At 26.3% G+C, this 26,076-nt stretch overlaps 2 protein-coding genes across 3 annotated transcripts; both read right to left on the bottom strand.

The window, feature by feature from the left end:
* Positions 1 to 3,937: 3,937 nt before the first annotated feature.
* Positions 3,938 to 11,930, bottom strand: LOC135930800 (atypical protein kinase C-like). The gene is made up of 11 exons (XM_065467589.1): positions 11,724 to 11,930; positions 9,464 to 9,515; positions 9,106 to 9,413; positions 8,825 to 8,922; positions 8,589 to 8,725; positions 8,362 to 8,447; positions 8,057 to 8,144; positions 7,699 to 7,803; positions 4,345 to 4,427; positions 4,178 to 4,267; positions 3,938 to 4,057 (listed from the first exon to the last, which is right to left on the bottom strand). The coding sequence occupies exons 1-11, from the start codon at positions 11,928 to 11,930 to the stop codon at positions 3,938 to 3,940; spliced, it is 1,374 nt and encodes a 457-aa protein (XP_065323661.1).
* Positions 11,931 to 16,579: 4,649 nt separating this feature from the next.
* On the bottom strand, positions 16,580 to 25,010 carry LOC135931538 (F-box only protein 21-like). Of its 2 annotated transcripts, XM_065468731.1 has the most exons (11): positions 24,886 to 25,010; positions 24,693 to 24,817; positions 22,794 to 22,961; positions 22,155 to 22,312; positions 21,157 to 21,302; positions 20,956 to 21,097; positions 20,035 to 20,214; positions 18,845 to 18,952; positions 18,668 to 18,744; positions 17,204 to 17,364; positions 16,580 to 16,911 (listed from the first exon to the last, which is right to left on the bottom strand). In XM_065468731.1, the coding sequence occupies exons 5-11, from the start codon at positions 21,285 to 21,287 to the stop codon at positions 16,706 to 16,708; spliced, it is 1,005 nt and encodes a 334-aa protein (XP_065324803.1). In that variant the 5' UTR covers positions 21,288 to 21,302; positions 22,155 to 22,312; positions 22,794 to 22,961; positions 24,693 to 24,817; positions 24,886 to 25,010; the 3' UTR covers positions 16,580 to 16,705. The 2 variants fall into 2 exon arrangements, with proteins under 2 accessions (XP_065324803.1, XP_065324802.1); XM_065468730.1 differs by lacking the exons at positions 24,693 to 24,817; positions 24,886 to 25,010 and adding an exon at positions 24,192 to 24,252.
* Positions 25,011 to 26,076: the final 1,066 nt, after the last annotated feature.

The raw sequence follows: 26,076 nt of genomic DNA, 5'->3' as shown, positions 1-26,076 counted from the left end.
AATGGAGGCAGAGCTATCTAGTTCCTATCTTCAAAAATAAAGGGTATCCACACAATTGTCAAAATTACAGGGTATACGAAAAAATAATAGAAAAAAGATTAAGAGATATAATCGAAATAGGAGAGACTCAGTTTGGCTTTATGTCTGGAAGATCAACAACCGATGCTATCCACGCAATTAGGCAAATAAGTGAAAAATACAGGGAAAAGAACTGGTCTTTCTCGATCTATAAAAGAAAGGCCTTCGATAGAATCCCAAGAAAACTTATCTGGTGGGCGCTACGCCACAAAAAGGTTCCCGAAAAATATAAAAGAATAATACAGGATATGTATATGGGCCATACAACAATGGTTCGTAGCACTTCATTACAGTAATAGATGTATTAGCACAGTCTATACCTCAAACAGTCCAGTGGAATATGATTGTGATACTTGCCGAATCCAAGGATGAAATGAAAGAAAGATTAGTGAGTTGGGTTAAATATCCTAGAAAAGCACGGATTAAAAGTAAATAGAAAAAAGACGGAGTATATGGTGATAGAAGGAGATAGAGAGTATTGAAATAAATGAATGGCAAGATCGGCAATTGAAAGCTGCAAATATTTGGGCTCCACTATACAAACAAACGGCACAATAGAAAAAGAGATAAAGAATAAGATTAATCAAGCGTGGTTAAAGTGGAGATCTTTATCTCCCACACAAATTAAAGGGAAAAATTTACAGTTCCATAGTACAAGCAACTATTCTATACAGTTCGGAAACATAGAATCAACGAGAGAAGTCTACAAACAATGGAGATGAATGCTGAGGATGATTGCTGGGGTAACAAGAAAGGATGAAGTAAGGTAGTGCCCATTAAGACTAAGTGGTGGTATGGGCACACAATGGAAGTGATGGGCGTAAAAGAGGAAGGCCAAAACTTCAAAGGGGCCTTAAAGTTAGAGCCAATATAGAAGTATAAATTAGATAAAAGAAATTGTAAGAATAACATAAAGTGGAGAGAGATGTTGAAGGAGCTAACCATCAGAAAAGGTGAAAGCTAAAGAGAAAAAAAAATTAATAATTTATCGTAATTATAGTGTAAAAACATTTTAGGAGACATATTATAATCATTTAATTATAATTGGATAATGTAATTTATATCATTTCTCATGCCATTATATAAACATTATATTTATTGAATAATTAGTAAAACATAAAGTTTGATTATAAAATCATTATTATATTACAAATAGCATGGCATAATTATTTATAACAATATTAAAATCATTATATTTAATCAATAACCAATACATGAATACATATTCGTAATTTTCGAAAAAAAAACATTTTAGGACATTATATAATCATTTTATTATAATTGGCGGCATTTTTAAATAATTTCTTAATAATTACCATAATATAATCATCATATTATTCATTAATTAAGAAAACTTAAATATTGATAATAAAATCATTATTCTATTATAAATAATATCATAGCATTGTTATTAATAATAATATACAGATTAAAATCATTATATCAATTCACTTTTTAATTTATATTTTTATATGATGAATTAAAAATATAATTGTATTTAATAAATAAGAAAAACTTAATATGTGAAAATAAAATTATTATGTTCATATTAAAAATATATTAAAACATTTCATAATAATCAATATCATTAATAATTGGAAAACAGAAATTATAGTATTTTATATTAATTTTTGGGAGAAAAAAATTATGCACAAAAAATTATTTTTAACACAGAGCAAACTAAAATCTGGAAATTTTACAAATTTTTATTTAGATTCACAACTATAATTTTCGACTCAGAGTCTTTAAGGCTTGTGCCTAGGTGAACGCTGTCCTTGCGGCTAGCCTTTTTCTCGAAAGGGCCTATCCGAAATAAATTTCAGCACCTGCCCGATAATAAACTCATTATAGACGTTATTGAAGATGTAGACAAAGTAAGACGTATTCTACGATGCCATAATTATGTCAGGGCGGTAGGGTGGTTGATTTTCAATAATATATTTATCGTTAGGTAACCCAGTCTCCAAATTGTAATGAGTATGAAGATTGTTTAGGGGAGGCGCTATATTTGGCTGACTGTTTATTTTTGACCATGATTTTCGAATGATTTCGTAGGATGGGTGTTAAATTGTGATACAAATTCAAATCCTTTCTAAATTGAAAAAAATAAAAAATAGAGAAATATAAACAATAATAAACGACAATGATTATAATGGAGAAATGCAAAAATATTTTCCAAAGAGAATTATTTTCGCTTCAATCTCATTGTTCGTGAAATCCTAGAGTTTTGAATTATGTCTATTTAATATTTTTGAGATCAAAACATTTTTTTGGTAATTTTGAAATGGTCAATAATTTTATAAAAATGTCACATTTTTATCATTTGAAGTAAAGTTAAAAAAAACCCATAATTAAAAGAAATATATTGAATTTTTTTTAAATATTTATATTTAATAATCATTAAATATTTATATTTATAATCACATATATTATGCTATTTTTTGTGCTGTACTCGAATTAATCTCATTATTTTTCCTTTCCTGTTATCATATCGGTAAAATATATAATATAACAAAAATCGTTCTTGAAAAATGAATCAAGATAGATAAATAACCATTCCAAATAAAATGTAGGCAAGGCCCGTACATGGCTCGGGCCTATTTTTTTAAAAAGAAATCGGGTTCGGGCTGGGCCGTGTCTAATTTTTTTTTGGAAAAATTTAGGCCGGGTGGGGTAGGGCTTTGGAAATTGTTTTTAATATATCTAAATTTATCGATTTTATGTTGAATTTTTATTTTAAAATAAAATTATTTTATTTTATTATAGAAACAAGACGTCATATAACATATTAAAAATTAATTTCTATATTTAAATAAATTCGCTCCGGGCCGGGCTTAGAAAATTAGCCCCGATGCAGTACCTCACACTAAATATTCAAAGGAATTTGTATATTGATTATTGGTTTATTTAATTAATTTTTTTGTTTTGGCTGCTCACAGCAAGCTGTCGGATCTATTTGACAAAAACCATAATTTGCCTTATTACGACCTCAAGAAAACACAATATGATACGAATACATAACACGACTACCTTTGAAAAAAATATAGAATTATGTACATCGGCGTCAAGCGTTTATCAGACCTAGAATTCATAAAAAAATGATCAAAGAGTTGTATAAAATTAGAGAAGATTTTATGATTAAACTTCTTTTCCAAACACACTCAGTCCATATGCGCTACAGCCAACAAAATTTTAAATTGCAAACCGATAGTAGAATATTAAAAAAAATGCTCTCAACATTTTAAAACAGAGTAAATATGATTTTAAACTAAACAAAATAGATAACATACTTCTATTATCAAAGCATTCGGCTAAATAATTTCTACCCAATTCTATAAAATATACTGTAGAATATATGGACCGAGTGTGTTTAATAAAGAAGTTAATTCTATAATAATAAAATCTTCTTTATTTTGTACAACTCTTCCATCATTTTAGGAATTCCAGGTCTGATAAACGCATTGATGCATATGTACATAATTTCTAAAACTTTTTCAAAGGTAGCTTGTTATATATTCGTATTGAGGTTTCTTGAAGTCGCATATGGTTTTTGTCAAAAACATCTTACAAGAGTTTGCTGTAAGCAGCCACAACAATGGATCATAAATTATCCGCAAGGTAAAATTATTATTAGGGTAGCATATTTTATTACACCATTATTAATCATAGGTTTGGGAGAGGGCCTATATTAGTTTATTTAAATATTAGTTAAATTTATACTAAATAAAGGAAAAAAAATTAATATTTTTTGCCGCGCATTTAATTTAAATATACAATCCAAAGAAATTTCAAAAAATTTTTACTATTATGCTCATTTAGATTTACTCCATATTCCATGGGAAAATAAACATTCATATAATTACTGGTATTCTGGCGTTAAGATGGCTTCCTGAACCGTGAATTTTGGTTTGAAATTTGATATATCTATGGGGCCGCTCAGTAACGGCTTATATGGAGGTTCAATCTTTTTAGCTTCGACCTAATAAGGTAAAATAAAAATTACCATATATCTCCTCTTGTTTTATTCAGTAAATGTGAAGATGTATAAATGTTATTATTTTGATAAATTTTTCTTTCAATAAATTTTTAAAATAATTACCAGTTCCCAATCTAACCCTTTAAAAAAGGGCATGGAAATTATCTGCTGAAAACCCTTTTGGGGATGACACCCCAATCTCTTTCTCGGATTCTATAATGAAAATATAAAATTTTTAGTTTTATCAAAAATATATTATGCATTTTATATTCAATATTTGAATATCAAACTTTTATCAAAAATCCCGTTAGGACCGCCGAAGCCTCTTTCGATATATTTGATATTCGCGCAGCGTTTTCCTTTCCAAATAGGCCTATAAAATTTATTATTTAGATTATATTATACACCAATCATGATTAAAATGCATACAATGTGTATACACTGAAGTCAGTCATGGAAAGGCCGAAAGACACAATGACGGTCTATGTCAGCCAATGACATTGTCTACAACTGACCTCAATATATATATTTATAAATGAATTTTCAGTAGGTTAGCATTAAGTCTATAAGTGTAAATATTAAACAACTGATATACTCAAGGACGTAAATTTTTTTATTCAATCTAATTTTTAGGACTGCAAAATATTTTTTCGGGGTAATCTTGCAATTTTTACAGATTTTTAGGCATTAGTTTTGATATTGATGATTGTACACTTAGGAGGTTGATAATTTAAAAAAATTACAATACCGGAACATCCTTATGAGTATACTACCAACCCTATAAATTTCAGGATGATATTTAGAGCAAATCTTTGAATTACTCTTTTATAAATTTTTTATAAAAGATATACTCAAAAGATAATGGCTAAATTATTTGAAATTCACCGGGTATTTACACCATGTTTCAAAAATGGATTTTATCTTTATTTTAGATCATAATTATATATTAAATATCATTAGGCCTATGTTTATCCGAAAGCACTCTTATTAATTTTAGTTGTCATATTGGGTTATATTTTAAATATAGATTAGTTGATTTTTAAGAACAACTTAAGCTAAAGTAATCGAAAATCAAGTTTGAAAATTCAATTATATATCTGAGAGAAATTGGATGGTAAAGGTAAATAAAATAGAATAATAGATGAATACACATAGTTCTAAATCTATAAATAGAATATTGCTGTTAAGAATATATTAATTTTTTTAATATTTTAACTCAAAAGCTAAGAATTTAACATAAGATAAGAAAATTCCTTACCGGCAAAATCTTTTCAGTTAAAATATTTGGCTATATAAATCAGTGATGAACAGACCATGACTAAAACCTAGCCCGGGTTTATGGTAGTTTTTTTATATGTGTAATTCTAACTTTTTAGTTCAACGAAAAGCAGATTTAACAAAAATAATTATCTAAAAAAAGAGCAATTTAAATTTGATAGGGTGGAGCAAACATTACTATGCGAGGTTCTCACTATAGGTTTTATTGTATGATTATATTTATAAAAATAATATATTGGATTTTCTTTTTTTTTACATTAAACTGCTTTTTTGCCAAAAAATTTTGAATTAAAAAAATATCAACTTAAGGTTTTTTTAAAAATTATTCTTTTATAGTAAAATATTGGAATATTTTTTTTAGGAAAGAGGGAGAATGTGTGGTGAAGGGGAGGGGGGGGAGTCAACTTATAATATATTTACAAAAACAGAAAAATTTGCAAATAGGAAGTAAACATTGTCCCCAGTGACTGACTGTCCATGAGTCTGCTATATTAATTTCCTCTCAAATCTACGAATATTCATTCAAAATAGTGTTGTTAATCGACTGAGTCGAAAACTAAGCCAAGTTTTGGGTCAAAAAAATTGACCCAAACTGACTTGAGTTATAAACTCGGGTCATAAACTCAAGTCGTGAACTCAAGTCTTGAACTCAAGTTCATAAAATATTCGTCCTCTAGACGACTAGAGGACGAATATTTATAGTTATTTATTATTAATTAAGACGTTTTTACATTTTTTTTACTTTAGACTTCCAAATTGAGTCGTGAATACGAATTATATACTGGAATCGTCAAAAAAATTCTTATTTACATTTTTTTGATTGAATAATATTCTCAAATAATAAAATATTTTGCAGGTATCTGAATATTTTGAAATTATATCTCAACCATATTTTGATTTTATATAAGAAAGACAGACGTGTGATAATAATCAAAAATTTGTATTCTCGATTCAAGTTGGAAGTCTAAAGTAAAAAAAAATGTATAACAGAACAAATATCTTAAATAATAATTAATTTTAAAATATTCGTCCTCTAGTCAACTCAACTATATAGTTTGTATTCACGACTCAAGTTGGATGTCTAAAGTAAAAAAATGTAAATAACAGAACAAATAATTTAAATAATATTAACTAATTTAAAATGTTCATCCTCTAGTCGATTAAAATTGACGACACAAGTTCATAGAACTATTCGTCCTCTAGTCGATTCAACTATATAATTTGTATTCACAACTCTTGGATGTCTAAAGTAAAAAAATGTAAATAACAGAATAAATATCTTAAATAATAATAACTAATTTGAAATATTCGTCCTCTAGTCGACTTAAGTTCAGAGAACGATTCGTCCTCTAGTCGACTCAACTATATAATTTGTATTCATTCACGACTCATGAAAGTCTAAAATAAAAAAAATATAAAAACAAAAAATATTTTAATTAATAATAAATAATTTGAAATATTCGTCCTCTAGTCGACTCAAATTGACGACTCAAGTTCAGAAAACTATTCGTCTCTAGTCGACTTAAATTGACAACTCAAGTTCAGAGAACTATTCGTCCTTTAGTCGATTCAACTATATAATTTGTATTCACAACTCTTGGATGTCTAAAGTAAAAAAATGTAAATAACAGAACAAATATCTTAAATAATTTGAAATATTTGTCCTCTAGTCGACTCAAATTGACGACTCAAGTTCAGAGAACTATTCGTCCTCCTCTTGGATGTCTAAAGTAAAAAAATGTAAATAACAGAACAAATATCTTAAATAATAATAACTAATATGAAATATTCGTCCTCTAGTCGACTCAAATTGACGACTCAAGTTCATAGAACTATTTGTCCTCTAGTCGACTCAACTATATAATTTGTATTCAGATTCACGACTCGAATTGGATGTCTAAAGTAAAAAAATGTAAAATACAAAAAATATCTTAATTAATAATAATAAATCTAAAATATTCGTCCTCTAGTCGACTCAAGTTGACGACTCAAGTTCATAACTCGAGTTCACGACTTGAGTTTGAGTTAGTCGACATATTCGACTAACGACTCGAGACTCTGAGTCGAAGTCGGATGAACTCGACTTTTTAACAACACAATATGATCATATATTGATGACTTTTCAATATATTTTTTCAGTTAAATTTTTTTATGGACAATGCGAAACAAACTTGATCGTATAAATTTAATGAGATCAATCTCTCTAACATTAATTTTTGAATTCAGATTTAATTACTGCAATTCAAATTAAAGTAGTGGGAGAATAAGAAAAAGAACTTAAAGATATTTATTATAGTGGTCTTATGTTATAGGTATTTATTAGTCACAATAGCTAGTAAAAGATTTTCAGCAAAAAAAAGAAGTACTTTGGCACAAAGTTCTTCTCTGTTCCCGTGCATAAACAAAAGCTGGGTTTCCACTTAACATTTCATACATCATGATCCCCAGGGCATAAAAATCCACACTAAAACCTTTCATTAGTTTTATAAAAAATATATTGTAGGAATATTTAAAAACATTGCAAGTTAATAATAAAATTAATAACAACTTATTTTATTTTCTCTAAAAAAGGCAAATATAAACATAGAACACAGTCATGCAAAAATAATATCGTTTTAGGCTAAATATTACCCCCCCCCCCCCTCCCCATTTTATATATTTGTTTATTATGTGTAAAATATCAAAAATATTATATTGGAAGAAAAAAATATATATAATATTTACCATAACCTTGGCCACCAAACATTTCAGGGGCAAGGTATCCTGGGGTCCCACATAAGCTCCGAGTTTTGTTATTCCCATTAAGACCGTTCTAGAATAGTTAATACCATATATTAAATATAAACATATATTAATGTATATATAAAAATGATTTATTAATAAAAACCAGTTTATGTGAATGAATCTGTAAAATATATTGTCTTATCTAACAATAATAATTTACTGTGATCATGACTAAATGACTGGTTTACCAAAATAAACTTTAAAATAAGATATGTTGCTTTCTAAAAAAAAATTGATAATGTTACTTTGCTCAGGCCAAAATCTGTAATTCGAATGTGCCCATCTTTATCTATGAGCACATTATCAGGCTTAATATCCCTGTGAACTATTCCTGAAATATAAAAATGAAGAATTTTAACGTTATTACTAACATAACTATCATTAATATCGAAAATCGAAATATAAAATGAATGATGATAAAATAGCATTCATAAAAATTAGTTTATCTTAAAGAACAAGTTTGAAATAAAACCTTTGGAATGGAGGAATGTTAATCCAACTATAATCTCCGATAAATAAAACCTGACAGCATCCTCGGCCAATCTCCCTGTTTTTTCCAAGTGGTGGCGAAGGTCGCCACCATTTATGTATTCGAGAGCGAATATAAATCTGTTATTTATTTTTGTTATAATTATATATTGAATTTGTAGTTGCCAAAAATAAATAATCTAAAATAATTTTAATCATTCACAAAATTATTAAATATACTTGGAGGGAGTTTCAATGGAAGTATGGAATCTTACTAGAAATGGATGATTTCTAGAAGCTTCAAAAATTTCTTTTTCGATGCGGATACGATCAAATGCCTATAATAAAAATATGTTAGATATAAAATTGGTAGCAATGAATATTTTAAAAAAAAGTATAGTTTTTAGTTAATAATAATCTTACAAAAGTTATTGAATATTTTCAAGAAATAATTGGATCAGATTTGAATAATCATTGTTTCAAACTCTCAAAAAATGTATTTTCAAGAGAATAGAAATAACCTTCTTAAGCTTGAGGGTACTTTTCTGTATAGCCTTCAGAGCGTACAGCTCTTTAGTGGCCACTGATTCAGCCAAAAACACCTTTCCGAAAGCACCTTTACCAATGACATTAATCAGATTAAAATTATTCAAGCTAGCTTCATCATATCTCACACCCTCTCTATGCCAAACTTTGGCATTCACCTCCTCTTTAGCATCTTCTGGTACGTTATCCCTGACTATATCTTTTCTCCCACCCTTTTTCCAGGCGCGCTTTTCCCGGTTGAACCATTCGCGTAACCTACCACATAAACCTTTTCTCTCTTTTTCTAAATTATATAAATGTTAAATATTTATATATATTTTATTTTTTATTTACCCTTTTTCAACCGGACGCGCCCGTTCTCATCCTGACTAACATCCTTATCTTTCTTTATACAAGAAAATAAATTTTTACACAGCATATTTCAAATTTTTAAACAAATAAACAATGATGATTTATTCAGATATTGTTGAAAATACGTGTTGAATATATTATTGGAAGTTTTGATTCTTGCCAAAAAAACTATATAAGATGTGAAAATATTTTTAGATTAAGTTAAATGAAATTAAGAATATTTTTACATTACTAAAATTAATTGTAAGACGCCGTGAATCTCTATGCGACATGATGGGTCATGTGCTCATGTATTAGTTTTAAATTTTTAGCTATAACTAAAGGTGTCACTGTATGATTGGTTGGGAATAAAAAAAAATTCACAAATTCACGGAAAATTTATTTTTTAAAATTTGTATTAGGAATATACAATAAAATAATATATTAATTCAGAAATTAAATTAGCGATTTAAGTTAAAAAATATTTATGCTAAACGAAGGTTTTAAATAGATTTTAAGGCTTTTTATTGGCTGTTATAATGAGCATTAAACTTAGCTACTATTCAGCATTTACTATTAATAATTTTTATTAAAAGATATTAGAATGGATTATGGGATGAATAATAGAATCTAAATAATAACATAATAAAGACATCCTCATTAAATATTTGGAAAATTATCAATATTAGATAAAGGTTTGGCGATCCTCGATGTAGAAAAATAAGTAAACGATTTTACATAAAAAAAAGAGATGATAATTGGTAAATTCTAGAGAGATGAACTACATTGAGAGGTTTAGACATCTAGGCATTTAAGCATCAAAGAGTAATTTGAAAAAATTGACTCTTTCAATCATGCAATAAAAGACACATCCACAATTTACTCTATCAAGTACATAATATACAATCTATTAAGATTTGTAATTAATTTCTTTTCTATAATGATTTTAAAAGCTCCTGTTATTAAGCAAATACCAATAGGAAAGATAGAACGCAAAAGCAGAGATCGTTTAAACGTTAAATTAACTGATGATAAATATAGATATATTTTGTAATATTTAAACGTAAATACTTTTGTTATTCAAAAGAGAAACACTTAAATTATAATTTTCTTAAATGGTATGTTAAATCCCCTAATCACATTATCTGTAATATAGTTACTATTGGATAATAATATGTCAGTAATGGAAATATTTACGTAATTATATTTAATATTATACTTCAGTCATTAATTACAAATTATTAATATATTTTATATAATCTATAATATATTTTGTATAATAAGCATTCAAATTTATCCGGACATGAATAAAATTTGTTCTTTTAAAAAATATGGTGAGTAGTAATTCTTATATTTTAGACTAATTTTTAAAAGGGATGTATTGATTTTGTCGAACGCGTTCTTTTATTACATTCAATCAATTTAACAAAGTTACAATATTTTTTAAAAGAATATAAATAATTAGTCGGTTGCAATTCCTTACAGATATTTTTCAACATATTTATATGTTTATTTCTATTAAGTAATGCTTATTTTATAATTAATTATATAATATATATACTTCGGGTATTAAATTCGAATTACCTTGGATAAGGCTTCTACAAACCTAATAAAAAAGAAACTTATATTTATTATGGATATCAGTAACCTAGAAGTGAAGATGTTTCAAGTCCGTTATTGAACTCATGTAGAAAAATTGAAATGATGAAAAATATACTTCAAAAAATCAGTATAAAAACTTATAACCATGTTCCTATTTTTGTATATACAACCCTGTTATGAGAAGTTTTATATTTGGCTATATAGGAATTAAAAATATACCTTATTATGGACCTCGTAGAGTGAAACATATTTGAAAAAAAAAAACAATTTGTGTTTGTGTAAAATTCAACCCCCCTCCCCTTTTAAGTCTGGACCAGTCATGGCTCAAAATTTGTAATTAATTCACGCGCATATGACTCATCATGTCGCATATAGTATCGACTCACGGCCTCTTCGGATTGTTTAAATAATAAAAAAAATATTTGTTTATTTTAATATATAGAAAGAGATTCTAATTTCTATTATCTAATAAAATCATTACTTTTATTTATAAAATATGTTATGTAAATTATTATTGTCTCGTTGCGCAAAAAAAGAATATGAATGTTATTTTGAATGAGAATGGGTGTGCTCAGTAGAAAATGTGGCAAGTAAAAATATAAAATAAAAATAAATGTTTAATATATAATTTAGGAAAGGAACAAAAAGATTAAGTAAATACCTCAAGATTAGTTAGACTGCTAAACGAGAGCCATGTTATATGAAGTGAGTGATGATTTTTTCCGAAAAGTACCCAGAGATAATAAGGAGGTGGATGAATGCTAATGTTGGATATGAAAACTATTGGATTTGATGATAGGAGGAGAGGGTAGAAGAGATGAACTCTATTATCAATGGAATCGCAATTCGAAAACAGGTAACAGGGCATGGATCAATGCTATCAAGTAGCATATAAAATATAGGTTTATATATTTTAACATTATATCTGTGACATTTACCAAATTAGTGTTGTTAAACGGCTCGCTCAATATTTTATTCACAAAAGATATTACGCCAACCTGAAGATTTTGCTCATTGACGAAACAAAGGTCTAGGAATATATAATCGAAATATCCAGACTTAGGCAATATTTTTTCTAACTAAAATATTGAGTTAGCCGTTTTTAAAATTCGGCTCAAAACGAGCCGTTTAACAACACTTAACCAAATAATACAACTATATGTTGATTAATCATTAGAATACTAATGTATCAAATATAAAAATTATTTAAAAGATTAATGTGCCGGTCTTCCCCGCAGTTATAAATATCAGCGGCTTGCCAGCGTGATTTATTAAGGCAGCGTTTTCAGCGTGATCATGCGGCCGCAACGGTGGCTAACATTTAAGTCGAATTATATAATAAATGTATTCACATAAATTTAAATATTCATATAATTTATTTCTAAATATTTTAGCAAAACCAGCTTGATTTCAAATTTAAGGGACTGCGTTAGATTTAAAATAGTTTTTCTTAGAAATTTTCTATAAAGTCGCCAACAGAGACCATTCTCGACTATTGGATAACTTTCTAATGAAATTATTTTTTATCTTGTTTAATTAGAATCTTTATTTAAAAGACTATCATTAATCCCAAATTCTAATCTAAATTTTTTTTAATAATTACCATTGAATAGCGACTGAGTATACTGCATATTAACAGACAATAAAAAGTCTTAAAATCTATTGAAAGCTTTATTTTTATCATAAAAATAGGAGATGGTGAAGAATCGATAAAGTTTGGCACGAAGAAGCTATTGGATTTGATAATACAAGAATGCATTTGAGTGTGTCTGTCACACATGAAGACTAGAGTAAAGCAAATGACAAATAAATTGGATTGTGCTAGATTAATTATATTATAAAGAAAGTAATTGAATTAAAATAGCTACAGAAAAATTCATTCCCATGATTATATTATATTCCTGAAGTAATATATAAAGTGATTGGTGTAGGGTCATTCGGAAAAGTATTTTTAGCAGGAGTTAATCGCTTTTTTCGCCTGTTACTTTAATCATACATCATCAAATCACATCAAACCTTAGCATTCATCCCCTATTTATCATCTTCAGGTACGTTTTCCCCAACGAAATGTTTCTTCTCTCTTTTTTTTCAAGGCGCGCTTTTTCCAGTTGAACCAATTTCGTAACTTACTTCATAAACCTTTTCGCTCTTTTTCTAAATTATATAAATTATATAAATGTTAAATATTTATATTTATTTAATTTTTCTATTTACCCCTTATCAACTGAACACGCCTGTTCTCATCGAAAGCAACATTCTTATCATTTTTTGATACAAGAAAATAGATTTTTACATAATATATTTCAATTTTATTATTTAACAATTTAATTGAAAATATAAGAGGAGCTTTACAGCAACGGTCGTACATCCTTTTATACAAGCAGATGGGTAGAAAGTGGTGAGTAAAAATATTAGCATCATGATTTTAGATAATGCCCTCTTAACTCAAAAATAAAGAAAGATAGAGTACTAGGCAAAATATTTAATCGTTTTATATTTAGAATAATGATTATATTATTTTGAAAATTCTATATATTATTATTGTTTACTAACTATACCTGTGAAGTTAAAAGTAAATTATTTCAAATATTAGAGCATATATTCTAAATAATTGAAAAATTTTATTCTATTTTACCATTTTATGGTAAGGTAGCAAATTTAATAAATAGTCCAAACAAATATAGTTTATTGATATTTCATTTTAAAAAATTATTATATTAGTCATTATTTTTATAAAATGTACTGGAGGCAAATTCTCTAAAATCTAAACCTAACCTCTATAAAAATTATTTTCATTATAGTACCCTAAATATCACTAGCTACATTATTAATTTAAAATACTATTGATATCAACATTTATAGAAATTAATAAATAGTTTTTGGTCTTGTATAATTATTTTTGTAGATATTATGATATAAAATATATTAAAAAAATACTATAGAATTTGGTCGATGTTTAGCAATCTTAATATCCTCATCTAAATAAATTGACAATAAAATATTATACGAGCTAGAAAAAAAGGATGAATATTGGTAATTTATTGAATTCTAACCATAAAAAATTATGATTATTGTATTATAAAATTATTTTTTAAAATTTAGATAATAAAGTGTATATACGCAATAAGAGAGATTAAATTTTTTTATTTACAAAGGAAAAGGATCTGATTTTGGATTCTTATATCAGATGCCAGACAAATTAGATATCGAAGGAAAGGTAAATTTAAAACTGACAAATTTCCGGCCAAGACAGCAATTTGATCGCTATCTCACTTTTATACCGCTTTTAGATATGAAAAGCGTGGTTTTGGGTCCAGGATTAAATATAAGTTGTAAAAGAAAGTAAGAGGTTCCTATGATATGGTATGTAACAATGACAATAGTATTGTAATATGGAATGACAGTCGTATCATTATTTCAAGTACTTTTTGAATTGATTCCGTTGAAAATGGTCATAAATGGTAAAAGAAAAAAATCTATGTTTTTACCCCTCCCCCATCCAAAATCAAGAATTATAAAGAAAATATGAGGTATGGGTCGATTACTTCGATAGAGCTATACCCTACTAATCAATTTGCAAACCTAAAAATTATCTAAATTTCCGTTATCTTTGTCGTGTAGACTACTTAATAATAGAGAGAATGCATAGGGTTTCTATTTAAAGATATCATGCTAATATTGAGATTGAATTTATTATAATAAGAAACAACAGAATCTTCAGATTCAAGTTTATAAAGTGATGGGTTTGAAGACGTGATGTTGTTCTAATCCCTTCCATTTCTTGTAAGCCAAAAAAGAAACTAAATAATGTTGTTATCAAGATTGCAAATCTCATACATTTAATAAATATGAAAGCTGTAATATTTTTTATGTTTAACTAGTTCACATAAGGGTTTTTATAATTTTGATTTAAATATAAAATATATTATGCTACAGTATCAAATATGATACTTATAATTATACAATGAAATTTTTATAAAGAAAAATTGACAAAATTTAATCGATATTTATTTTTTCATAAATTTTCTTTTTTAACTCACTCATTTTTCCTCATGTCTGAAAAGGGTATATTAGATGGGTCTATTATTCAATATAAAATATTCACAACCTAATAAATTTAACCCCCCTTTGAAGCAAACCACCTCCACCCACTCATCCTCCCACCTCGCCCAAGTAATTGATACCTCTAACTTTTTTATTGGTAAACGGCAGACGGTAGTTAAAGGGTTGATTATGAAGTTTCATGTGTTAGTTGCCATCTAACTATAACGGCTTTCATGACACCCAAAGAGATCAAAAAATATTGGTCTTTGATCAAATTTCGCATATTAATACTCTTAATTTTAAAAGTTTTGAAAAATTCTTATCCAAATTTAATTTTTTTTTCTTAAATAACAAAACAAGTGTTAATTTCTAAAGCGATATGAAAAAATCATTCGACATCTCTTTTGGAGGTAATTAAAATGTTTTTAATGAACCTTTTTTAATATTCATTCTAGATTAAATCTTTTAAAATTTATTTTTAAGTCTCTTTTATGATTCCACGTTTTTATTATGACATTAATCTTAAAAAACATAGGTAATATTCTATAATTCATACATTAGGTATCACCTTCACCCCTTTTAACTCCTTTTACCAGCCTAACTATTCAATATTTTAATTGTATACACCTTCTTCCTTTTAATTGCAGTTATATCTATTATATATCTCAATCGCACTTTTATCATAATATCTTTGATATAATTTGTTGATGATATAAATAATAGGATCTTTAAGATTATTTTCATAAGTTAATTTTAAGTTCTTATTTATTGTTTTTTCATCTTGGCAAGATAAGGGAGAGATTTTTTTTTAAAAAACATATATAATTTTATATAGATTAGCGGAAAATTCGTAGATATTTTTAACATGGAGGGATTTCCTGTTTCTCGACTTTTCTCTTATTACTAATTATGATGAATTCAGGTTTAAATTCTTTAAAATAATATCTCATCAAAATATCTATATAATTGAAAATAAATTACAGAGCGCAAAATCTTAAGATTGCTAAATACAGCGCTGATTCTTATAATTACATATTAGTATCAATCATTTGCTCCACTTTAACAACATATGGGGATTTGGCTAAAAAAAATATTAAAGATGTCTGCGGCCTAATCAGAAAAAATTCTGGGGATGCTAGTGAAGGCCTATACTTAAGGCAGACGATCGTATTCGTCATTCTTAAGGCTAATTATTTTGTTTTATTAAATGGATCTCTCCTGATGATTAGGGGGATTTTTCTTTCAATAAATGTTCTGGTTTATGTAGCTATAATATTTTTCAACAATATTATATTCGCTCTTATTTTATATTTTATATTATTTGTGTTCGAAATTGTCATATTGTTAATATGATTGGTTCTAAACATTAAATTATATAACTAAAATATTATTTGATTAATGTTATATGTATAAAATTTCTAGTACCACAGTTTTACAAAAAAACATGTTATAGAATGGAGTGAATAATATTTTTCGAATATAATAAAAGCCTATGATTTATTAAATTAATATATTATATACGAATTATTTACGCGTATCATTTGAGTAATATATAAGTATAAAATAGGAGGACTTTAATCAAAAGTAGTTTATATTTATTCAAGGTTTCAAAGCATATACACGAGTTTGCATATCTAACGGAGAGTATTTAGCGTTGGTGATCCGACCAGTAAAATCTTCATCTTCAGGGTATTCCATTTTTTTCCTTAAGTTCGCCGTGTAATGGGATCCCTTGTATTCCTCAAAATACATTCCAATGTCTGGATGGGTTATAAAACAGGGAGCTGGAGCAAAAGTAAGGTTTTCTATAGATTTAAAAAAAAATTAAAATTACTACCATCAAATAAATACAGTCCTATTTGGATCCAAAAACTAATAATAATGATATTAAACCAGGGTTTTTTAAGTCTAATTTATAATAGTTCTGATATTTTCAGGTTATAAATTTTAAAAAAGTTCCGATGAAAAAAAACACAGGTTCACTCCCCAAACTCTAATTTTAAAAATATTTATCATTCAATTATTTTAAATATAATTTATCAACTATAACATTGGTGCTCATTTTGTAAATATTACAAAAAAATGATCTTAATCTACCTTGAGCAGCGTAACGGGTGGTTCCATCTTTTACCAAAACGTGATAAAAGGGTTGGTATTCTCCATTCTCTTGCAATTTATTCACACCCATTTGTCTTTTCCATTCTTCGCTAGCTCTGCAAAAGGGGTCCCAAGAGATTATAACACATATATATTTGTACCTGAAATAATATATATTGTTACAAATACATTATTTAATATTTATCATTTTACAAAAAAAAATAATAAAAAAAATAACATGATTATCCTTTGCAAATTATTTTATTCATGGCTAGACTCATCAAGTTTAAGGGGGGTGAGGGTATATTAAAACCCTCCCACAACCATCAATTTACAATTTCTTTAAATAATGGGGAGAGTTAAATAAGCAAAGATAGAAAGTACCCCTAGGAATAAGATTTTAATTACTTAGTTTGCTACTTATTCAATAGAACTAATTAGCTATCGGTTGATATCTCTAATAATCATATATTTATATAAGTTAATAAGGTCAAGAAAAAACAACTTAAAATATATTGATCTGATCCCCTGATCTGTGCTCAGGGTCTCATAGCTAGTTTAGTCGATTTTTAGACCTAGGCCATCTGGGTTTTACAGAACCAACTAATAAATAGCAGTTATATAAGTAATCAAGTTTAAGTTAACCTAATTATTGAGTTCACGACGCAAGTTCAAAACTCGAGTGGCGATTTGATAATATTTTTGAGTTGTAAAACAAGTCGACCAATCGACTCAAAACTCGACTTGTATTTTCAGTCAATTTTTGACTAAAAACTCGACTTGAGTCGTAGTTATGCCGACTCGGCGGAGTTCTTAACAACACTAATTTATACTAAACTAAACTGAGGCTTCATTTATTAAAAAAGGTACATACATGGAATTCGAATGTAGTAGATGCCATTAAAATGCATTTTAGCTTATATTTCTTTAATATTCAGACTAAATGCTTTTCAATGGCGAACTATAATTTATACATATTTTCTGCATTTAAATAAATAAATCGCCATTATAAGTTAGTATTTAATGTCATTTGGCTAATCCAAAATTAATTTACTTTTCGTAACCAATAATGTATTTAAATTAGGGAGGAAAAAAAACAAAAATCTACAACATAAAAAACTGTTTTTTTTAAATGTAAAAAAATGTCAAAAACAAAATGATAAAATAAAATTGTGATAAAAAATTTCCAAAAAAATATTAGTATAATGATAGTAATATTCATAAACTTGTAATAAAATTGGTAGATTACATTTTCCAAAAAATTGCAGTAATAAATAAAGATAAATTTTTTTTTTAGAAAAATCGGTTTTCTTGCCCTAATACATCAATACTTATGAAAAGTAAATCAACTTTGAATGTAGGGTTAATCGATATAAACTACCCAATAACCTATTTTCTACTTATTGCGGCTAGCAAAACAAAAAAAATATGAAAACTTTGATTTTCATATATATAATTGTAAACTTTTTATGCGTCATAATCATCCCGATCGAATATAAAACGTCGACATTTATGGGATCAGATCTTTTAACGATATGAAGCTAATCCATAAATAAAAAAATTATGTTATATAATAAAAAATCGATGCCAAATTGATATTTTTATAAATTCAAATAAATAAATAAATTACTAAAGTGAAACCTCTCGATTATTGTCAGCGATCAATTTATCATTGGTTTCAGTCATAAGCGATTTGCATAAAGATTCGTGCAGTCCTTTATTAGAGAGCTCCTTCAAATTTTCGAGAACCTATGTAATTTTGAAAATAATTCCTGTCGATTTATGTGTTAATAAGGGAGGATTATGAAATCAATATTATTAAATGGAAAAAAAAATTAAATTGTAATTTAATTAATGATATCAAATATTTAAATCTCTCAAAAATTGTTATAAATCTACTCATATTTTCGATATTTTATAAGAATATTCGTTTTTTATATAGATTGAGAGTAAAACGATGTCGAGATTCAAAAGTTGTAAAGGTAACTAGTTGTAATAAAAAGTCACCTTGTCCAAAATGTAACTTGTTATATACCATAGTAATATTACTTGAAATCTTACTAATTTACTCAAATCTTAACAGGTTATTCATTATAGTTACCTTAATATTTTCAAAAGATGACATCGATTATATTTACAGCTTAAAGAAAAAAAAAGATTATTATCTCAGATAATAATAAAATAAATTTTTTAAATGCAAATAGTTGAAGGCTATTAGTAATACTCCTAAAAATGTAACTATTTACAAGTTGTGGTCACCTTCCTGGAGATGTAACGTGTTATAATTCTCAACAATAAAAATAACTAGTGGTGTGATATGAGATTCATTATTATTCAGAATTTGAGTAAATAATTTTTTAAGGGCGATTTCTAAATGTAAAAAAAATCATATTTTGTGGAATAAGAGTAACCCCACCCCACAAATGTGAATTTCACTTTTGAAGAATATTCATAATCATTTATTATATAAATTTTTTTTAAAAATACACAAATGTTCACGACAAAAATTTTTCCGAAAATCATAGGGTAGGTAATCTACAAGTGCTGGAATAATTACTGAATAAATAAATAAAAATTATATTTTAAAAATCGCCGCTAGATAAATTAGAAGTAGGAGGGCAGCACGCCTATAATCAAATTATTTTCCTCAAAAATTGGTTGAAAGATTCAATTAAGGTGTTTACGGATTCTATATTTTTTTCTTTATTAAAAAAATCTATTTATCGATACTGAAAATTTAAGAGTAAAGAATATATTTTAAATTTGAATTTAATTATTTTTTTTGAAATTTAATTTCATATTTAAGATTAAATAAGATTTAATAATGATACTTTATCGAGTTCGATGCCCAGGTAAAGATAAAGTTTGAGAAGCAAGAATCTCATTTCGAAATCACTAGGATTAGTGATTAAAGAACATTCCACGGAAAACCTAAAACAGCGAAAGATTTCCTTTTCTTCGGGATGGGAAAATAGATTAGCTATCAAATTTCTAGCTAACCTCTGAATGATCTAATTTTACAATAATTTTCATTAAAAAATTTTTATTTAAATTAATAAATAGAAAGATATAGGATAAGATTAATTACATTTAAAAAATAATAACAATTATTAACAAGTTCTTGTTTTTCCCCAAAATTCTAAGAAATTATAGAGGAATATTCCTAACATATAATAAGAAATTTTGTGTCCCTATCTTAACACAAGTATTTGGCAAGTTCGTATTTAAATCAAATTATGGCACTTCTGCTAGCAGAGATTTGTTTTGCAGGATCAAAATAAAATAATTTCATGTATTTTTGTTTTAAAAAATATATTATAAAATATTTATTGATATCACTGATTAAATTTAAAATTTTAACAATATTTCCAAACCCTAATGCTTAAAAAATGATGACTTTATCTTTTTATATTTTAAAAGAGGAAAATATTGTTATATAAATACGATATAGAATTACTGCTTAATTTTTCAATTCATTCCAAAAAAATATTATGAGAGGAAAATTTTTTCTGTAATCGGGAATTTAACCAGGATAAAAATTTGGGGAAGACGGAAAAATTGGATGAGAGGGGGAAGGAGTAAATTGACAATTTTAAGAGACTAGTAAAAATAAATACATAAGAATTAATTAAAATTATTATTACAATTTTATTGCACTTTCATAATCTCCTCTCAAAAAATAACATTCAGGAAACCTATATAAGTAAAATGAATACTTATACATAAAAACATATAATACAAAAAGGGAATACATTTTTCGTGCTGGCAACTTTAAAGTCAGTTTCCTCGAGGATATGATCTACGAATGATGCCATTTGCAGTTCGGAATATGTCAAAAATTTACCATCATCAAAAGGATCGATGAAAAAAGTGTCTTTTTTTCTATTAACATCCCTTTAAAAAAATTTTAAATTTTTTGAATTGAATAAAAAATAATATAATTATTTTTTTACTCGTTTGTTGCTTCATTTTCAAAAGAATATCTTAAAATGACTCTCCGAGGGAAATCGATAATATCGCACTCTATATCTAAGCGTCGCGCTATTAATTTATGAACTATCGATAGCGTGATAGGTATCCCCATCTTACGTTCCAAGACCTACCATTTATAAATAACATTCATTTATTTGGTAATAACTATTTCATTTTTTCTTCTTCTTATATATAGATGTAAATTTTTTTCAGTTGCTCATTTAACTATGCTATGTAAAAAAATATCATTTAAAAAAATATATAAATATTTAAGCCAGAATGCGAACCCGGCAAAATTTTTGCCCAGGTTCTGTTTAAGGTTAAAAAAATAGGTGGGTTCAGTTCGGGGAAATATTTTTGAACACGGGGTTGGTTCCGGGTTCAGCTCGGGTTTAAGAATTTTTGAATTGATAAAAAAATTCTATATTTAAATCATAATTAAAAAACTAGACATAAATTTGGAATAAAAAATAAATTTTTTATTTTATAGGCAAAATATAGTTAAAAATATAAAGCATAGTCATGTATCAATTAAAAATTTTATTTAGACGTATTTCTTTAAATTAACAATATCCAATATAATAATTTTTACTTATGACTTGTTCACTTTCATTTTCCTCTAATTAATAATCTTTGAGAATAAGTTAAAAATTAAAAATAAATGGCATAAATGAATTTAATTGTTTAAAATTTATTAATACTCCAACAGGAATCTTAGAATTTAAATTGTTTAAAATTTATTAACACTTCACTTAATTGGAAATTTAAAATATTATAAAATCTCAATTAAAAAATTTTACAATTATACAAATATCTTAATTTATGATTTTAAACAATACACTGAACCCGGGTTCAAATAAATTCCTGGATTCGGTTTGGGTTTTTGAAATTTATTTTGACGGGGTTCAGATTCAGCTTTTTTCCAAAACCCGGATTTTCTTCTCCGGGTTAGGTTCGAATCCCTGTATTTTAGGTAAACTTGGTTAATGAAAGAATTTTGTATCCAATTTTCATGATCGTAATCGCCCCGGAATCCATACTCGCAATAAAGATAAGTCGAAACGTATTTTAACAGTTCGAGCGTATACTCCCGATTTAGCCTTTTCGCGGGATCGAACTTAACAAAAGTTAGGTAATCTGGGTGCATTTTTGCGGCAGGCAGATTTTCATTGAAAATAAAATATATTTGGTAAACAATATTTAAAAAAACAATGGTATTATTATCTAGAGTATAAAATGCCGGTAAAGTTTAAAAATTGATTAGAGGCTTGAATTTTTCTATGAGCTCATAGATTGCCTTATTTGCAATTTTGTAAATGATTTTAAAAAATTGTTTGAGAAGAATCTTTGAAAAACATAGCTGAATATTAAAAAGGGAGGTGGTGGTTATTGGACCCAATAACATGAAATAAATAAGTTATAATCAGTAGCTTCTATGTTTAAATAAATCATTCATTAAAATTGCCTAAAGTTAATTATATAAGTTCCTTTCATCCTCTTTATTTTTACCATATGGAGAGTTATGATATTTTAAGACAATTCTTGCTTACAAAAAATTAAATAAGCCTTTGAAGAGCCTTAAATAAAAGTTTGCATAAATCATGCATAGATTTATAACCTGTTCGAGTAGATGATTTTGCGCGAAAATGATTTGAAACGATTGAAGTGTGAGTATTTAAAAATCGACTCCAGACATCATCGGCTATATCGTCTAGTACTTTGGTTATGTTCGTTATCGCGTCAATTTCGATAAAAGGTTGATGCCAATGAGTAAATAAAATTGCGCCTAAAAAAGAATTTAAAATTTTGAAAGTTAAAGCCGCATATGCAAAAGGCGTAAAAATTATGTAGATTGGTTTTTTTATTTGACAAATAATAACCAGTGTTTTATAAACAGGGCTGAGAACCAGAACCCTAAGAACCTAATGTTTAATCGAGCTTGGTAGAATCATAATGATGTTTGGATGAGGAAGCACTTTAAAAGTTATGAGGAAGAATATTCTTGAACACAATAAGTTTATAGGTAAAATACAAATAAATCGTCATGATCAAAAATGATTATCTAATACAAAAAAACGTTTATATACAAAATAAATTGATTTAGATTGATTTCGAAATTAAAATAAAAAAAACAATCAATTTAGAATGCCCTCTTATAATGAAAGATAAAAACTTATAATTGTTTTGAATATAAAATAAAATATTTTTAAGAGTTTAAAAAAAAGAAAAAACAGTTTTGAATTCTTAATATGAAAACTTAACATTCTAAAAAAAATATAAAAATTAAATAAATTTTTTGAATATAAGACAAAAAATCTGACTGATTAACAGAACCCTCAATATTTTACTGAATTCAAATCTGAACCCTTTTTAAAATTTAGGATTCGACAATTATTTTTCAATAAAATTTTACCAGAATATTTTGTAATTTTTTAAAATAATAGATAATAACACATATTTTTGTTTGTCAAATTATTAAATTAAAAGTAAGATAAAAAAAAAGAACATAATCACAAGGTAAAATAGCATTATTAAACTTATATTATAATTTTAATTATAAAATATATTTATAAAGTTTATAAAAACTGATGTTTTTGTTATTGTTACTTAATTTTATAGGTCTTTAATCTTCTGGATTGTGAACCCTGAATCCGGACCTGGTTTGGAGATATGTAATTGAACCAGAACCTAAAACTGAACACTTTTTAGTAGGGTTCACAGCCCTGGTTAACACTAGCCGGCCATTTATGAGAAGATTTTTTTTGTCCAGCTTATCAAATAATTTTGTGCAAGTCCCTAGCTAAAAAATATTTTTAGTAGGACTGTGCCGATCCACATATTTTTAACCGATCTCTATTTTCCGATATTGGTTCAAAACCGATCCGATATTTATATTAATTTTTCACCCCCCCCCCCCTTGAACCAAATGTAATTAAGAATACAATATTTTTCATGCAAAAAATCGAATTATGCATTTAATTTAATTTTTTTATTTCTATAATTAAAAAATGTTTACGGATATTGGTAGTACCAATGAAATAAGAATTCCGCAGATAACGCATTTTGCAAAATTATCTTTTCGTAAAATATTTCCATAATTCAGATACCATATTAAAAAATATTCTTTTATTTAAAGTATAAATAATAAAATTGGCGTTATTATTTAAAAAGATTCAAAATAAATAAAACTTTGGGTTTATATTTTTAAAAAAAAAACTTTATAAAAATTAAGGGGTGTTGTGCATTTGAATTGTTTAAAAAAAATTATTTAGAAAATATTATTAATGTAAAATAAATATACATAAAATAACAAAAAAATAGAAAAATAAAAAGATTGGATAGGTTTTTACAGGTATCGGCGTGATCCTATATTTTTGGAAAACGCTAAATATCGGTGACGATCAGATATTTGATATCGGCACAGCCCTAATTTTTAGGCTTTTGGACCGACATCTAATAAGAACATCCATCTAAAAATTTATATTATAATTTTTAAAATATATTTGGCAATAAATACCTTCTTCTAAATCTTGTTTTTCTGATGGTTTATTAAGGAATAGATCAAAATGAGTTCTTATTTGGCTTTGTGAAACAAATACCAAGGTAATTTCGGTATAAAATTTAAAAGTCAAATCATAGTACCTTTGATTAAAAATTGAATTACAATAAAAATTTTAATATATAAATTGGCAAATTATTATATGAAAAACCTATAAGATTCAGTGTTTAAAATGAATAGAATTTCTCGAATTTCATCTAACAAAAAGTTTGTACCATATATATCTTCATCAATTAGTTTCTGGAAATCTACAAATGCATTTGAGGATATATCTCTTTTCTAAAAAAACATTTTTATAATAACTTTTAAGATTATCAAACATAATATTGATTCCAAGATAAATCTTCTATAGCTTTTTTTGTACTATAAATATACTTGAATCTTAGTTTATAAACATCTAACCAATCATTATCACTATATTTCTGTATAATATTCCACAATCTCTTCCACCTTTATTGATAAAAATGGTCAATTATATATGATGATATTATCCAGAAATGCAATGATACTACTTTTTATCACCAATAAAATAAAGTATTGCCCAATATCAATTTTCTTTTTATAAAATATAATCCAAAAAAATTAAAAAAAAAATATTATAAGATTTTTTACTTTCAGTTTTTATATTTATATAAAAATATTTTTTGACCATTAATTTAAGCCTTAAAAATGCTTTTCAATATACTAAACAAAATTAATTTTACTGTATTTTATTATTCTTTGTAATAAGGTTATTTCTATGATAAAATTTTAAAAGTAAAAAAAATTAACATAAATCTTTCTTTATGTTTAGATATTTGTAGATCAATTTTTTAAAAATTTATTGTGTTTATTTAAATTTCCATTGGCTATAATTGAAAGTATAAACTAATATACTGAGTATCTCATATCAGATCACTATCCAAACTGCTAACACCAATATTTGAATGGTATTGGTTAATACCACTTACCCAAAATAATAATTTAGTTTATATTTAGAATAGGAGATATATTGAATATTATAAATTTTTTTAAATTAATTAAAGATTAACATCTTTTTTTCTTTTTTATCAGTTTAAATAATTTTTTTTTATAAATTAATTTAGAATTTTTTTTTAAATTTAGGTTAATTATGATTTTTGTGTATTGACTATTGGTATTAGTTAAAATTTAAAGTAATTAACCAATGCCGTGAGTTTTCACCTGATTACAAGTATTAGTTCATCTCTGCCCAATTTAAAATATTAAAGTATCAGTGTATATCAAATTGTATTTTAAAGTATCCACAGTATATTTAGGATGATCACAATTAATTTATTAACACCATTAATAATGTAAAAATGTAGTATAATCATTATAATTA

This window comes from Gordionus sp. m RMFG-2023, chromosome 1 (genome assembly GCF_954871325.1).
Source record: "Gordionus sp. m RMFG-2023 chromosome 1, tfGorSpeb1-WG-v2, whole genome shotgun sequence".
Lineage (NCBI taxonomy): Eukaryota > Metazoa > Nematomorpha > Gordioida > Chordodea > Parachordodidae > Gordionus > Gordionus sp. m RMFG-2023.
Note: the sequence above shows the minus strand (reverse complement) of the source record. Positions and strands in the feature narration are given on the sequence as shown.

Bases quoted from the DNA above. Each gene is read 5' to 3' on its own strand.
- LOC135930800 (XM_065467589.1), bottom strand. From the start codon at position 11,930: ATGCCCTGTTACCTGTTTTCGAATTGCGATTCCATTGATAATAGAGTT. The intron at 8,726-8,824 runs GTATATTTAATA...AATAAATAACAG, and splicing joins TCCATTGAAACTCCCTCCAA to ATTTATATTCGCTCTCGAAT. The intron at 8,145-8,361 runs GTAACATTATCA...TAACTATTCTAG, and splicing joins CAGATTTTGGCCTGAGCAAA to AACGGTCTTAATGGGAATAA.
- LOC135931538 (XM_065468730.1), bottom strand. From the start codon at position 24,237: ATGCGTTATCTGCGGAATTCTTATTTCATTGGTACTACCAATATCC. The intron at 20,215-20,955 runs GTATTCCCTTTT...TTGTAAAATTAG, and splicing joins AAGTTGCCAGCACGAAAAAT to ATCATTCAGAGGTTAGCTAG. The intron at 16,912-17,203 runs GTAGATTAAGAT...TTAAATCTATAG, and splicing joins CACCCGTTACGCTGCTCAAG to AAAACCTTACTTTTGCTCCA.